Source organism: Crassostrea angulata, chromosome 7 (assembly GCF_025612915.1).
Source record: "Crassostrea angulata isolate pt1a10 chromosome 7, ASM2561291v2, whole genome shotgun sequence".
Lineage (NCBI taxonomy): Eukaryota > Metazoa > Mollusca > Bivalvia > Ostreida > Ostreidae > Magallana > Magallana angulata.
In genome coordinates, this window is record NC_069117.1 from 4,619,790 (window position 1) to 4,635,939 (window position 16,150).

The following is a 16,150-nucleotide window of genomic DNA, read 5'->3' on the forward strand; positions in this document are numbered from 1 at the left end:
TGACGAGAGGCAAAGAAGATGAAATATATTTCGCGTCCTTACGCTTGCAGATTTATATTATATTTGTAAATTATGCATGAAACGAAAATACATAATTGACGGTTTCATGATTAAAACCGGTCTTTGAGAGGGGAAGTTTCGTTGCCTAATATTTTACCTCGTCTCGGAAACTCATTTCCTTGTCAGAAAAACAACAAAGATGGCGACAGACTCGGGCACCTCCTACTATCAGGTAAATACAGATTTAAAGTTCGATCAGTATGTGACTTAATTAATTCGTAAACTATATAAACAAAAATTCTGGATACTGTGTATAACGGCTGTTCTAAGAACCGTGTTTACCTCTGATGACTCCGCCCCGACCCTCCCTAGCTTAGGCCTACGTTAGCTTATTTTGGAACCATCAGAGCGCTGTGGGGTAGGGGGGTATACACATATCACGATGTTACGTGCATCAAATAATCTTATATTGAGGGACGGGAAGTGTTCAAGTTTTGTGTGAAGACAAAGCCAAGATTAATTTGATGATTTCATAATTTGAAGGTGTAAGAATTGCTCTTCTACTGGTTCATTTGCTTTAGAAATTAAACAATGAATAATTATTATATGTCTTTAAGATGACACTTCCTGGAATTGGTAAATAAGGTGATGATGAGTCAATTGAATTCCAATGTACCATAATACTACATAGAAAGATTCATTTCACTGTTGACTCATTTTGAAAAAGCCATTCACAGTACTTCAGGATATGGATTTACATGACCAGTGAATTGTTAGATTGGTGCAAGGTGATATAGAGAATTGTTCATTCCTTATCAAGAAATAATTTTCCATACATGTTGAACTGAGCTGAAAGTTGAGATAATTCTATGAAATCAAAATCAGAAATATGATAAATATTGTGAATATGTACTTGTCACATCCAAACATTATGCTTGTAAATTAGTGTATTATTCAGTATTATTATTTATTGACCTTTCCTAATATAAGGAAACAGTGTGTTGTATTGTGTATTTAAACACAATGATATTTGAACCGCTATTTTGTTTACTTTATTGATATGATACAACATGACACTGATACTTTTGACACACCATGAACGACTGATACATGTAGATATAAAAGACACTTAAGTCAGCAGGAAATATTTGGAAGAGTCGCTCTAATTTTAATCTCTAAGAGTATGTGTCATATTAAATGTATTTCCTTAAAATGTTAAGATATTGGATAATTTTCTTTCTGAACTAAATGTATTAAAAATTAAATACATGTGCAGGACAAAATTTCTGTTTTAAGAAAAACTTAGCTCAGTATCATGTTTTTCCATTTTAGTATTTAAGAATTTAACATCACTGATTCAATTGGCAGTTGAACCAAACATTTTGTTCAGATTTAGTCAGTAAAGTTACATAAATAGTTACGTCATTGTTAATTGTTTTAAACAGGGAGGTGCCGTGGTCAACTCGTACACCGAGATAGGAAAGAGGTTTGGGTTTGACCCCAGCTTAACTGAGTTTGACCTTCAACAGAGGCTGGAGGAGATGAGGGAACATCTCAAAAAGGAAATTAGAAAAGAGATGAAGATCAAGGAAGGGGCGGAAAAGTTAAAGGAGGCCACCACCGACAAGAAGAGTTTATCCGACGTCCAGAGCATCGTGAAGAAGTCGAACAATAAGCTGAAGGAGCTTCAGACTGACCTCCAGGAAATTAACGCCTATCTATTGGTGTCCAACAGTGCCAGTGTTCATGATTCTCTCGCAGGTAATGTCTGAAATCTAACATCTACCATTCCTAGTCTAGTCTTTGGAGTGAAAAATTATTTCTTCTTAATTAGAACCATTTGAATAAGAGCTTGGACTTTGGTTAGTTGTGTCAAACAGCAATGTGACTGACATAGGCCTGTCTATTTCATTGTAGGCCACTCAGTCATATATCTTTGAAATCAACAAGATTTGTATGGCTTTTGAGCTAAGACTATGCAATCAGTGTAAATTTTGCTTTAAACCAGTGTCATTTTTAACTTGCTTTGAGGCACTATATAGATAGTTTTGTCCCACTAAAAGTCCAAAGGCTTAGGCCTGGTTAAAATGGTTCTAATAATCTTCTAATCAATTAGCCAGGGTCAGTTTTTCATTATGTTATTAATAAATTAATTTGTTTCTCTGAATCTCTGCAGTTAATTTACCATTTGCATTGTAAAATGTAATAAAGAAAAATAAATCAGAGATAGATATGTATATAGGTGTTGCAAACGTTGATATGTGTACATCCAATAAGATTTAAGTAATATATACAGATTGAATATTTCCATATTTAGACACCACATGAAGTATTTTAACCGAAACCTAGTAGTTGTTAGTTAAAAATGAGAGAATTGCCGATTTAAGATATACTGATTCCCTAAGAGGCACTGACACACAAGCTACTTCAGTTGTCTGTAAATAATACTGCATCCTTGCTCTGTTTTATTTTACTCCTTGTGTTTTATTACCACTTGAGCGAGTTAAAGTCAATAGATGTCCATAAGACATTAGAGGGGCTTAAAAACATCATAGACAGCCCACTTTGATAGGTCAGCACTGGTCAACAGATTATAAAATTCATTGTGGCAAACTTTTTTTTTTACAGTAATAATATGTGGTATGCAGAATGATTATATTGGGATTTTATCAATATATTATATTTTGTGCATTGTTGCAAGTTTGGAAACACAAGTGTTGCATCCGCTGACATGTATTGATCCTGTATGTACTGAATAGATGCTTTGTATTGTTGGAGAAGACACTATTGGATTTTTAAAAATATCTGTTATGCAATATGACGATCCTCCCATTTTTCGTCCGTTTGTGACAGATTAGCTAGTTGTGTCTGATGTTGTCTATTGATTGTAAGAACTTCATAATTGAAAGTTTGATGATTATAGCATTTATGCAGTCTAAGGAAAATTTCCTTTTTTCACTCTTCCCCGTGTTTTGGAAGGAAAAAAAAAATCGGACAGCAAATAAATGTCACTTTTAAATGTTTAGATATAAGATTTAATATGGATTTTTTTAGTTTCAAGGTTTACAGGATAAACTGATTATAATTCATAAATTTTACTGAAATCAGTACTTAATCACCTCTAAATTGCCTTCCCAATACATGCACTATGTGCCCTTAAAAAAGTGAGAAGAGTTATAATGAAAAAGAACCACTTAGTGACTACCAGTATGCAATGATAACAGAATATTTACAGCTAATATATTCTAACAGCAAATACATTAATGAGAGAGCTTTCTGTAGTAACTTGGTAGATACATTTATAAAGTAAATATAACCCCATCTATGATGTGATATCTGTTTCAGTGTTATAAATCTCTTGTTTTATATTTAGAAGACAAAGATCGAGAAAAAGATGCTGGTGATATGGACCCCGTATCTCAGAGGCTTACATCACTGCAGAAACAGTACAACATTGAAAATAAGGTGAGTCCTGAAGTCATAAACACAGTGACATTACAATCAAGATCAATCTCAATGCATAACAATTGTGTCATCAAAATCAAGATGAGAACTCTGACATCATCAGAACTCACAACAGAAACATTTAGATATCAGGATAACTTATAGCAGGTACGTTGTGACATCAAAGTCAAAATGGGGACTTGATACAATTAAGGCAGGACATAAATCAATACAGAAATATTTGCAATCAACTTTTGAGATGTTGAAATAGAATAGACCTTACATAATACAATGCCAGTTATTTTTATTTAAAAAGATGTCATCTCTAAAAGGGGTCTCAGCAAGATTATTGACTTAAACTGCATCGTGTATCTTTTTGTCATCAAATTACATACTACAACATTGACTTCAGGATCTACATAGCTGGGAATAATATGATTAACATTTACGTAGATATGAGATGTGACAACATGTTTTGATTTGTTGACAGGTTAAACAGGGAGCAGAAAACATGATCAATATGTACAGCAGTGGGAACTTCCGGGACAAAAAGATGCTAGCTGAGGCCCAGCAGATGTTGTCAGATGCCAAAACCAAGATGGAAATTATCAGAATGCAGATTCTGAAAGTCACTCAGGATGCAACCAATATGGATGATGGTAAATTCTGTCTGGAAACTGATATTGATGATTGACAAACTCTTCAATTAGTCTGAACTTTCCCCTGTGAAATACCTAAATATGTAATGGCATTCAAAATTAATTAGCCTGATGATTGGTACAAATGAGCTAACTCTTCCATCCATTTCCTTTTATGAAACACATCATTTTTGTCAATACACGTACTAGTTCTTTAAGGTATTCTGTCTGATACAAATGATTTATTAATTTTCCCATCCAACTCCTTTATAAAATACTCCAATATGTACTGGTATTTAAAATTGATGGTGTTAATTGAGTGTTGACACATGACTCTCTATTTTAAATAAGCTCTAAGCATCTTCTGTACTGTGCATGTAAAATGCACATTAATTAGTCTTTGACATTGAATGTGATTGGGTTCTAATCCCATATCCAGAGTAACCCCAGCATCAGTATACAAACCTGACAGCACAATTCAAGACTTCAATAGCCTATGACCAAGTAAATTAAATCGGTTCCCTCTGATTGCAGCAAGTCAGCGGTGCGAGGTGCTGTCTCCTCTGGAGCTAAGAATCGAGGAGTTGCGACATCATTTCAGGATCGAGTCAGCTGTCCAGGAGGGAGCTAAGAACGTGATGAAGCTTCTTCAGAACAGCAAGTCGCCGGACAGCAAGGCCCTGAAAGAGGTACAGCAGCAGCTACACCATCTCACCAAATCACATAGGATCTCACACTCACATTATAACATTATAATAGTGTTACATCATATATTTCTTTGTTGATCTTTTGTATAAATCCATATTCATTCTAAACAAATGTATATATAAGTACATGTATATTCATACATATCAGTTTTCATGAATATTTAGTTTATTATTCAAAAGTCAAAATAAAATATTGTTCTTTGGTTTAGATATTAATTGAATGTGACTTTAAATACAACAGATTTTTTTTAGTTTATTTATTATATGTAACTTTTCATTGTCATCATCATTAATTTTCAGGCAACCCTGAAATTACAAGAATCAAGTCAAAAACTTGAGCTGTTACGAATCTCCCTGGAAAATCGGTGCAATGAACTTGAACCCAAGTCTAAAAAAATTGAAATGTTAAAGAAGGAGTTGGACACTATTACTGTGTCCCCTGGTTACGCGTCCAAAGACAACACATTAACGCGGGATTCCTCCAAGTCACAAAATTCCTCGCCATTCTCCAAGGCAGCGGCCATTACCGGCAAATTGGAGGTTAGGTAAGTGCCCAGAGGGAAGATTAGGTAATGCAGCAAATGATGCATTATCTTTCTCACGCGATGATATTCATACTACAGTAGTACGTTGTTTTCAGCCTCTATTATTGAAAACGTTTTTATGGTTTTGCTATTGTATGGTTTTTTTATTTATTCGTGAAGTGCAGTTTTTATATGCTCCAGTTTTAAATTTATCAATCAGAGTATTACAAATGGAGACTGTGCTAGTGTCTAGCACTGACAGTGGCTTCCTCAGACTTATTACCTGTACATTGTACATAAGGTCCAACTTAGTCCTGTATTTTGTCCATAGGCTTGTTGGGTGCCAAGGTTTACTAGAAGACATTCCTGGAAGAAAAAAAGACAACCTTCAACTTCTCCTGTCAAGTCCTGGTGAAAGCAAAAGTTTACTCAGGTCCAAGCGTAGCAGCACCAAGACCTACACTGTCAAAGAGGAGTTGTCAAGTTAGTGTTGTATAGAACTAAAGTCGAGTCAATCAGTATAAGATATTAAGGAGGTGGGATGGTCATTATATCAACCATCACATCTACCTTAAAATTTTAGATCTAATTTTTTATCCATATACTATAATTTCATAAAAAAGCAATTTCTGATATTTGATATTTAAAATTTAAATGTTCTTTTTCATGCCTACCACTCATGATGAATATATATGCTAACAATTTTGTTGTTCTCAGAATTTGATTCCTCTATTTATGGGTGGGATTTTATTTTGGGTTATGTAATCAGGAAATTTGTTACAAAATATGTGCACTCGACACTTGATATTGAGAGTGTTTACATGTGCCACTACAAGGAAGCATTTGTTCACGTAGACATACTAGTAATGCATCCAGTATATGCTCAAAGTAGAGTGGGACAATAAGACTAGTTTTACATACACATACATGTATGTAGTCTAACTATGCCAAGAAAAGGCTACCTAAAGAGGAAGCTGGAGGGATCAATGGCATCAAGTCGGTGCTTGTCATTTGATATTACTCTGGAGTGTGTCTCCTTCTGAGTTACATAATTTGTGATATCTGATTATCTGTGCAACACAAGCTATATTATGCTGAAATGTACGATGGATAGGAAGGAAAACTATGTACAGTCTAACATACTGCATTTAATTAACCAGTCAAGTGATTTCTAAAAAGCCTATTTATACCAGGTGGTCTCTTAAAGGAAATCATTTTCAGCAGTTGTATACGAATACATAAGCATTTTTTATTTAACAAAGTTTTAAATCATTTTTACACATAAATTCATTGGTCAGAATGATTTTGTTCTGTAAGTTTTTTTTTGTTTTTTTTTTTAATGTTTTTGAAATTTTTTTTTTAATAAAGTATACACAACCCAAAAAAAAAGTCATGCTCAAAAATTACATGTTTCATGTCTTTATCATTTCATTTTAAAGCTTATTGGTTTCAGGGATCGACATTAACGGTTGTCCGATTGCCCGGGGCAAGTAAAATCTCTATTCGGGCAAGTGAAACTCTGGTTAGACTTGTCCGATCGGGCAAGTAAAATTTCTGATTAAAAGTACGTCTTGTTTTGGTTACAAATAATTTTTATCATAAAATCAACATCCTTTCCGAATTGGAACTCTTCAGTCTTCTGTTACCTTAGCGTTTAACTTTAAGTAAGTCGTTCCATATGACATTCTTGTTACATTGATTTACAGATCGCGTGAATTTATATCCATGTGCTCGATGACAGTTTTTTTCTTCATATTACGGTATGTGCTGTCACGATAAAGAGCCAAACCATGTGCATGTCGCGATATTATGAATGCATTTGTGGTACGACTTAATTATTTCACAAACACGTGTGTTGATGGAAACGAAGATAGTTCGGTTTTATTAAACGTCATGGCATTGCAGTCTTCTCTTTTTAAATGTATTGGGGGAAACAAAATTAAAGTAAATCAAAAGAATCAAAAGAGTCTACTGAAAATAAAAAAAAATACGAACTTAAAAGAAAACGGGGATTTGTTGATTCTTGGAAAACTGATTATCAAGATCCACTTGCCTATGTACTGTAGATTAACATTATTGGCATATTACTACTTGTTTATATCAATAAAATTGATTTACAGTGTGTTTAACTTTTTCTTCTTACTAAATTCGGGCAACCAAGTTTAAGATTCGGGCATGTCAAAATTTGAGTTCACTTGCCCGAAGGGCAAGTGAATTTAAAAGTTAATGTCTATCCCTGGGTTTACATATTATATCAATAGTTTAATACATATAAAGTCATTATTTTCATGTGATTATAATTGGCACAAAAACACTTTTTGCAGTCAAATATTGACTTAATAGTTATTTAGTAATACTTATTATATATATGTGATGTTTTAGGTGAGGTGATGGCGGTTGTGAAACTAGACAACCTACAGGTGGCCCAGACTAGCTGGAAGTCTCACAGTCAGCAGTGCTGGGATAATAGAATTAGTATAGAACTTGATAGGGTAAGCCAATCATGTAAAGCAGTATTTGTATAGAATAGGCTGGATAAAACTCAATTCCTTACTATAACACGCAAGTTTATGAATTAGGTTAATATTGTAATAATGATTTTGACCAGTATACCAGAAAATTTTATTTGTATGTACACTGGACAACTAAACAGTGATTGTACGAACATTACATTGTAATAACACACCTTTCTCTGTCTGCAGTCTAGAGAATTAGAAATAGCAATATACTGGCGGGACTGGAGACAGATGGCAGCTATCAAGTTCCTGCGTCTGGAGGACTTCCTGGATAACCAGCGCCACGGAATGGCAATCCATCTGGAGCCGCAGGGAATCCTGTTCGCTGAGGTCCGTCTCTTACTCTTGCCAATACCCGTCTTATTCATGTTTCAGTGTTTGATTTGCATGTTTTGAGTGCTGTCCCATATGCATGTATGCACATTATCATTTCAGATTACATTTTTAAATCCTTCTTTGTCCAGAAGGCCAAAGCTACAAAGACAGAGAAAAATATTCCCCAAGCACAAAGGTAGAGATAGTTTGGTTTATACAAAAACACCTACTTAGATACGATGTCATTGATGTGTACTGTAAGATGTGGTTTTGTATTTAGGAAAGGATATTTTGAGAGCTAAGCAAGTGAATATCAATGTGGCTACTTGGGGTCGTCTCATGAAAAGGTCGCTGCCTCAGCAATGTGTGGACTCCAATGCACTCACCCCACCTACACAGATTACCTCCCCTGGTATGCATTCAATATCCAAGTGAATCAATTTGACATTACCTTAAGATACATGTACTTTTTCAGAATATGCTCAGGACGTTGATTAGATTTATACAGTAAAACTTGGTTTTAGCGAAGTCCTAGGGACCAATGGAATTACTTCGTTATATCCGTAATTCGTCATATCTGTATGACGAATTCGTAATAATATATACAGCGAATTCACCATATACATGTTCTTTCACTAGACAAAAATGTTTGCTAATTGAGGCTCAAACAGAAATACATTACGTTAATACCTTCAATAATCGGATTGTGAATTGAAAAAATTGTATGAAAATAAGTTCATTCAAACTATTTTGTTAAATAATAGTGCAAACTTTTTTAAACTGTAAAGTAATTCGTTATAAAGGTGTTAAATATTGTTATTATTCACCTCTACGGGACTCCAAATCAGTTCGCTATATCCATAAATTTGTTATATCTGAATTCGTTATAACCGTAAAATTTTGCAAAAATTTGTTACAAATTTCACCGGGGACACACAAAAAACTTCGCTATATCCGAGAATTCGCTATATCCGTGTTCGTACTAATCAAGTTTTACTGTACATATATATCTGATGGTTGATTGTCACAAGGTGTAAAGGTGAAGACTCTGCTCTGTACTGTCTGTATATTTTGACAGGCATTATGGCATCAGACAGGGGGCCCCCTATTCACCAGATTAATTTTGAGCCAACTGAGGAGAGACCACCACGGATGCCTGATTCTTCCCCACCTTCCATACTTTATGCACAAAAAGAATTCACCACACCCCCTCACCAGCAGGAGCGAGCTGTACAGGTACTGCAACAAGGATAAGATAAATAGAAAAAGAGAGATACAGAGAAACTTACTCAATAGTCCTAGCAATCTTGTCAACAGACAATCTTATCATGAGAAACGGAATAAATTACAGTTTGACCAGCAGATTTACTTGTTATTACAGGACGCCTTGAAATCTTTTGATTTTCTGCCCGACGACCAGTCCAGTGTGATTGATCTGGACAACTTGGAACCTAAACCCTCTAATGCCCGGCCCGTGTCTTACAAGGACTACCGAGCGCCCTCACCCCCCACAACCCAGCCCCGCCCTGCCTCAACGGCGGTGATGGAAACCCCCAAGTCTTCCAGACAACAATCTTATGCAGTTGAACCAGAGTATGTTTACTTTCACTTCTTCACTTGTGAAGTTCTGTATTTATGCTTTTTATTATTTTATTCTTTCTTTTGTGCTTATCATCCTGTCACTCTTTGTCAGAAACTCACTACTCCATGCATGCTGATTTCCATGACCTTTATTTGCTATTACAGTGACTGTGGTTGTTCTTTGATCCTATTATTGTAAGGAACTGTACCAGCACCAACTTATCTTGGCTACTTTTTTTTTTATTACGCAGCTATTCAAGCCAGCATGTGAACATGGATGAGTTCAGGCCAATAAGTGTACTGGGAAGAGGGCATTTCGGAAAAGTAGGAATCTTTGCTACTGAATGCTTTCTTGTGTGTTTGTTGATGTCTTAGAATTTATAAAGCTTCTTAAATAGTAGTATATGTATAAATGTCTGTATATAGATATATGTCTTTGTCATTCTTAAATATATATTTCATGAGTTTCCTGATTATGATTATCCACTGAGTTATTTTGTGGTAATTTCCATTCTTTATTACGGTAGAAATGGATAAATATTAATTCCTCTCTGATAGGTTATCTTGGCGGAGTACAAAAATACCAATGAATATTATGCCTTGAAAGCTTTGAAGAAACCAGACATCATCGCTCGGGATGAAGTGGAAAGCTTGATGTCTGAAAAGAGAATATTTGAAGTTATTAATTCCATGCGACATCCATTCCTTGTTAATTTATTTGCTTGTTTCCAAACTGAGGTAGAATTTTAAATCCCAAAGTACAATGTAAAAACTCACATCCTTCTCTGAATTTTATCTGATCAATAAATGATTACTTTGATATGTAGCCTATAATGCTGTGAGGTTTGATTTCAGGCTCACGTTGTTTTTGTGATGGAGTATGCCTGTGGTGGTGATTTGATGATGCACATTCACAGTGACGTCTTCTCAGAGCCTCGGACTGTGTTCTACTCGGGTTGTGTGGTTCTGGGGCTTCAATACCTACATGAACATAATATTGTGTACAGGTAAGTCAACACCTCAAAAAAAAAATTCATAGAATAAAATGCAGTATAGATTTAACTTTGTTTTTGTCATTTCTCATCAGAAAGAGTAAATGAGATTTTTAACAGGAAATATTAGAATGTTATTCTTAAGTCACTAGTTAAGAGGTGATTAGGGAGACAGTGGTCAAGTATCCAGAACTTGGGGAGAGGGCTTAATAAGTTTTGGAACTTGTGCTCGTCCCGTTGAGTTTTATACAATAAAAAATATTTAAACCAAACCATCAGAACTTGTGCCAGATCCCAGTTGTTTAGTAGTTCATTAAAAAAATGTTTTTACAATAAAGTTGTTTTTGTGTTGATTAGATTATTGTAATTACATATCATTGGTTCTCTACTTTCCAGAGATTTGAAATTAGATAACTTACTGTTGGATCAGGAAGGCTACTTAAAAATTGCCGACTTTGGGTTGTGCAAGGAGGGGATGGGTTTTGGGGACAGAACGAGTACGTTTTGTGGCACCCCCGAGTTCCTGGCCCCTGAGGTGCTGACGGAGACCTCCTACACGAGGTCTGTGGACTGGTGGGGCCTAGGTGTTCTTATCTTTGAAATGTTGGTGGGAGAGGTAAGTGAAAATTGTAGACCAGGAACTTGTTACTCTCACATAGGATTGATTTATGTAGACCAGGAACTTGTTACTCTCACATAGGATTGATTTATGTAGACCAGGAACTTGTTACTCTCACATAGGATTGATTTATGTAGACCAGGAACTTGTTACTCTCACATAGGATTGATTTATGTAGACCAGGAACTTGTTACTCTCACATAGGATTGATTTATGTAGACCAGGAACTTGTTACTCTCACATAGGATTGATTTATGATGTAGACCAGGAACTTGTTACTCTCACATAGGATTGATTTATGTAGACCAGGAACTTGTTACTCTCACATAGGATTGATTTAAGATGTAGACCAGGAACTTGTTACTCTCACATAGGATTGATTTATGTAGACCAGGAACTTGTTACTCTCACATAGGATTGATTTATGTAGACCAGGAACTTGTTACTCTCACATAGGATTGATTTATGTAGACCAGGAACTTGTTACTCTCACATAGGATTGATTTATGTAGACCAGGAACTTGTTACTCTCACATAGGATTGATTTATGTAGACCAGGAACTTGTTACTCTCACAAAGGATTGATTTATGTAGACCAGGAACTTGTTACTCTCACAAAGGATTGGTTTATGTAGACCAGGAACTTGTTACTCTCACATAGGATTGGTTTATGTAGACCAGGAACTTGTTACTCTCACATAGGATTGATTTATGTAGACCAGGAACTTGTTACTCTCACAAAGGATTGATTTATGTAGACCAGGAACTTGTTACTCTCACATAGGATTGATTTATGTAGACCAGGAACTTGTTACTCTCACATAGGATTGATTTATGTAGACCAGGAACTTGTTACTCTCACATAGGATTGATTTATGTAGACCAGGAACTTGTTACTCTCACATAGGATTGATTTAAACAGCTGGATGGCTGTGGCTCTTCTTAACAAGATGAGCATTGTTAAAAAGTATAGGAAAATATTGAAATTTCAAAGCTAAAATATCTCAAATATTATTTTAAAATTTGATAATAGTTTAATAACTTAAAATTCATGCCTTAAATGTTAATGTAGATCTGATGGGTAGTATTTTGACCAGTGTTCACTGTAAATTATAAACTGTTGTTTGGTTACACATATGGGTTTGTCGTTTGTATTTCTGCCTGTTTCACTTTTCAGTCACCATTCCCTGGAGATGATGAAGAAGAGGTGTTTGACAGTATTGTGAATGAAGAAGTCAGATACCCCCGCTTCTTGTCAACAGAATCCATTGCCATCATGAGAAGGGTGTGTGCCATTGTATTGTTCGCTTTATGTATGTTCTTGCTTCTGTAATTGGTCACTTTGTGAAGCAATCTCTTTGTTTTTCCCATTGCAGCTTCTAAGACGGAATCCTGATCGCCGCTTGGGATCCAGTGAGAGAGATGCAGAAGACGTCAAGAAGCAAGCTTTCTTCAGGGTTAGTTTTGTTACTGTGTACTATCCAAAATTTTTCTTAATATTGAAGTAATCTTGCTTTACACTAGATTAGTGGATTAAACATCTATAATGCTTAAGGTGAATCCTGGATTTCCTTGTTGTTTTATTCCATTGGAATTATTAGATATGATTTTGTGTTTGTATCTGTTGTAGAATTTATCTTGGGATGACCTGCTGATGAAGAAAGTCAAGCCTCCATTTGTTCCCACTGTGGTGAGTTTATGATTGCAAAGTACCGGTACTAATACACAGAGTAGTACAGTTGTATTCTACTACATTGTGGTGGTCAATAACAGAATTACTATAACATTATCCTATCAATATTGTTTTAATGCTCAATTTTTATGTCTTTATTTTATGCATTCAGAATTTTTATTTAACTTAATTCCATTTATTCTTGTGTTGCAAAGTATCTTTAAATAACTGTTGGACATGGCATTATATAATTCATTTTATATTTTATACTTATTTTGACCTGGATTTTCTATTTTTGTAGAAATATTCTGAGGATGTGAGCAATTTTGATGAAGAGTTTACTCAAGAGAAACCCGTGCTAACTCCTGCCAAAGACCGCAAATCTTTATCTGCTGAAGATCAATTACAGTTTAGAGACTTTAACTACATTGCTGATTGGTGCTAGCATTGTGACAAAGTTCAAAGGTCACTTAGCCTCTGCTTCAGTATTTCTTCCAAGATGTATGTTGCCAGCATTTTTCACTGGCATTGATCAAGCAAGTAGGGAAAACAGCAATAAGGATTAATATATTGCTAACACTGTGAATGATGCTTGGATCTAATGCCTCTAAGTATTATATGTTAGGACAAAAACTGCTTTCATGTTGAAGATAAAATAACAAGCATATGTGCACTTGACATTTCTCGCTCCTAAACCTGAACAAATTCACACTGACCCCTCTGTATCATTGTCATTAGTTCTGGAGCAGGGATGTCCATCGTTACTGTATGTTTATTTCTGTATCTACAGGGAATAAATTAACTCCAAAGAGTTGTGCAAATCTACAAGGGTTTAAATGTTGGTGCATTTAGTCATAATATAGGTAGGGACTATACAAGAGTGTGAGAGGGCCGCCCCTGGGTTAGATGATCCCTGGGTGAGTGGTCTTTGTGAGGAATTCTTCCCCCCTTACTGTGATATTTGTGTAGTCTTTGGATGTGTGTGTGTGAATCACAGTATCTGTGTACTTACACGGGAGCCAACTAATGAATGAAGTGAATACCTGGAGATATCAACAGACAAGTAGAGCATTAGATTTGTACACACTACATTATGATTGTTGCTACTGAGGGAATTCATTGCCCAGTTATTTTATTGGGAATTATTATGAATAAAATAAATAACCTTATTCAATTGTTGTTTATTATTTAATGCGATTGGAGACCAACTGATTTTGCGTTGTGACAATTAGTTCTAATTAGGTAGTACCATGCACTGGATGTTTATTGGAACACACCGTTTATTGATATATATTAATTAATCATTATTGTGAACACATCAAGTTCCTGAAGAGAGATTTATATACTGTAGGTACAAAAATAATGCATGCATTACAATTCTGAAATTTGCATTATTGTTTTCTGGAATTAAAATAAAAACCGTGTTCGCCAAATGTTACGAACGTCGTAACAATCGTCGTAGATTGTGTACTTCTTAACTTTTTCTGAATACTAAATATGAACACCTAAGAAGGGGGGTCTACATATTACAAGGTTTTATAATGAGTCTTCAGGCACGTAGCACCGTTTTTGAAATGGGACAGAGTTGTCCAAAATATCTTTACAAGCAGAAATAAATTTTTTACGAAAAAAAAGCAACTTGTCTAAAATCATGAAAATGCTAATCTGAGGTTGGGGTAGCGTAGTATACCAGTAAATTTAATTTCACTGTTTATTTCCTTATTTTCTTTTCAATTTTAAAGGGTCCCCAAAAAAGGGGGGGGGGGGCAACTTCATAATTAATAAAGAAAATGTTTTCTGCGACGGAAAGTGCATCCAGCCGCCCCCCCCCCCCCCCGAATGCTACGTGCCTGATATATATATGCATGAAGATTTAATTCGGGCTTTTTATAAGGTTGTAGCATGTTTGTCCGCGTGAGGTGTAATGAAAAATAATAAAGAATTGAAATCGTTCATCGGGTGAATTGACAAGTCGGACCCCTTAGCTGTAATGAGTATTATATGCATCTGCGTGACACCATGTACTGACCCAAAGTATGTAAATGGTGAAAATTTAACAAAGTATCTTTTTTTTATTGTTAAATGGAGTGTATTTTTAAAAACTAATAATATTACATATTTACCAACAAAAATGGCAAATTTATGATACAAACAAAAAATTGTTCTCTAGGATAATTTAGGGCTATCGGATCAACAGCTTTAATGTTGAAATATATATTTTTGTGTTATAAGTGTACTTTTATATTAAGGTGCTGGAATATATGATTTCCAAAAGTTGGACTAACAAAATATGAACAAAATTTCCACTTATGAAATCATACATATGTACTTCAATATAAAGTTGTGATATAATTAGGAAAAAGGTTCCAATATGAACTTGAAACAAAAAAAATAGGATGAAACTAACAGTTAACACAAACAAAATTGAAACAAAACAGTATATCGAGTACGTATTATGCGGAAAGAGTTAATAAACTTTATACCGGTATTAAGAGCTTAAAATTGACATGATTAGATTCATGTTGCTCAGTGGGGATTCTGCTATGTTTTAACAAGAAGGCTTACAGCCAACAACGATTGGCATTTATTTTAATATTAAATTTACTGCTACGAAATGTTGTGTCGACATACGGTAGACCATTGTTGCTTACGGTACAATGAATCTAATATATTTAAAACAAGAGGCCCATGGTCCACATCGCTCACCTGAGGAACAATGGGTAGATAAAATCAGCTTATGGAGTCATAATACAAATTATCTGGACAATGTACAATAATACATGTAGATCCTGTATGAATAAAATCCATTTTTCCCCTGGATATTCTTATGTTTATAATCATTAGTCTCTTTTCTAACAGGATGATTTTATAGTCATATCACATGTTGAGCATTGCAGTTCTCAAAAAGATCCTTAACAATTGTTTATATATGGGATATAAAGCTACATCAAACTCTGGACCTTCTTGTGAGGCAGAAGAATTGTCCTGGAGCCAAAGTCTTAACAATGATAAAGAATCATCTGGCTGATTAGTTTCTGAGAAGAAGATTTTTAAAGATTTACTCTATATATTCCTATGTAAAGCTTTGACCCCCCACCCTACACCTGGGGGTCATGATTTTCACAACTTTGAATCTACACTA

General features: G+C 35.0%; 1 protein-coding gene across 1 annotated transcript; it reads left to right on the forward strand.

The window, feature by feature from the left end:
• The first annotated feature begins 91 nt into the window (after window positions 1–91).
• On the forward strand, window positions 92–14,177 carry LOC128192668 (serine/threonine-protein kinase N2-like). Its single transcript, XM_052865542.1, has 21 exons — window positions 92–232; window positions 1,446–1,761; window positions 3,374–3,465; window positions 3,935–4,103; window positions 4,617–4,771; window positions 5,090–5,334; window positions 5,645–5,796; window positions 7,696–7,805; window positions 8,016–8,159; window positions 8,265–8,340; window positions 8,425–8,556; window positions 9,223–9,380; window positions 9,526–9,737; window positions 9,977–10,049; window positions 10,284–10,463; window positions 10,581–10,732; window positions 11,114–11,333; window positions 12,514–12,621; window positions 12,713–12,793; window positions 12,967–13,026; window positions 13,310–14,177. Exons 1-21 carry the CDS (start codon window positions 200–202, stop codon window positions 13,451–13,453), a joined length of 3,012 nt encoding a protein of 1,003 aa, XP_052721502.1. The 5' UTR covers window positions 92–199; the 3' UTR covers window positions 13,454–14,177.
• Window positions 14,178–16,150: the final 1,973 nt, after the last annotated feature.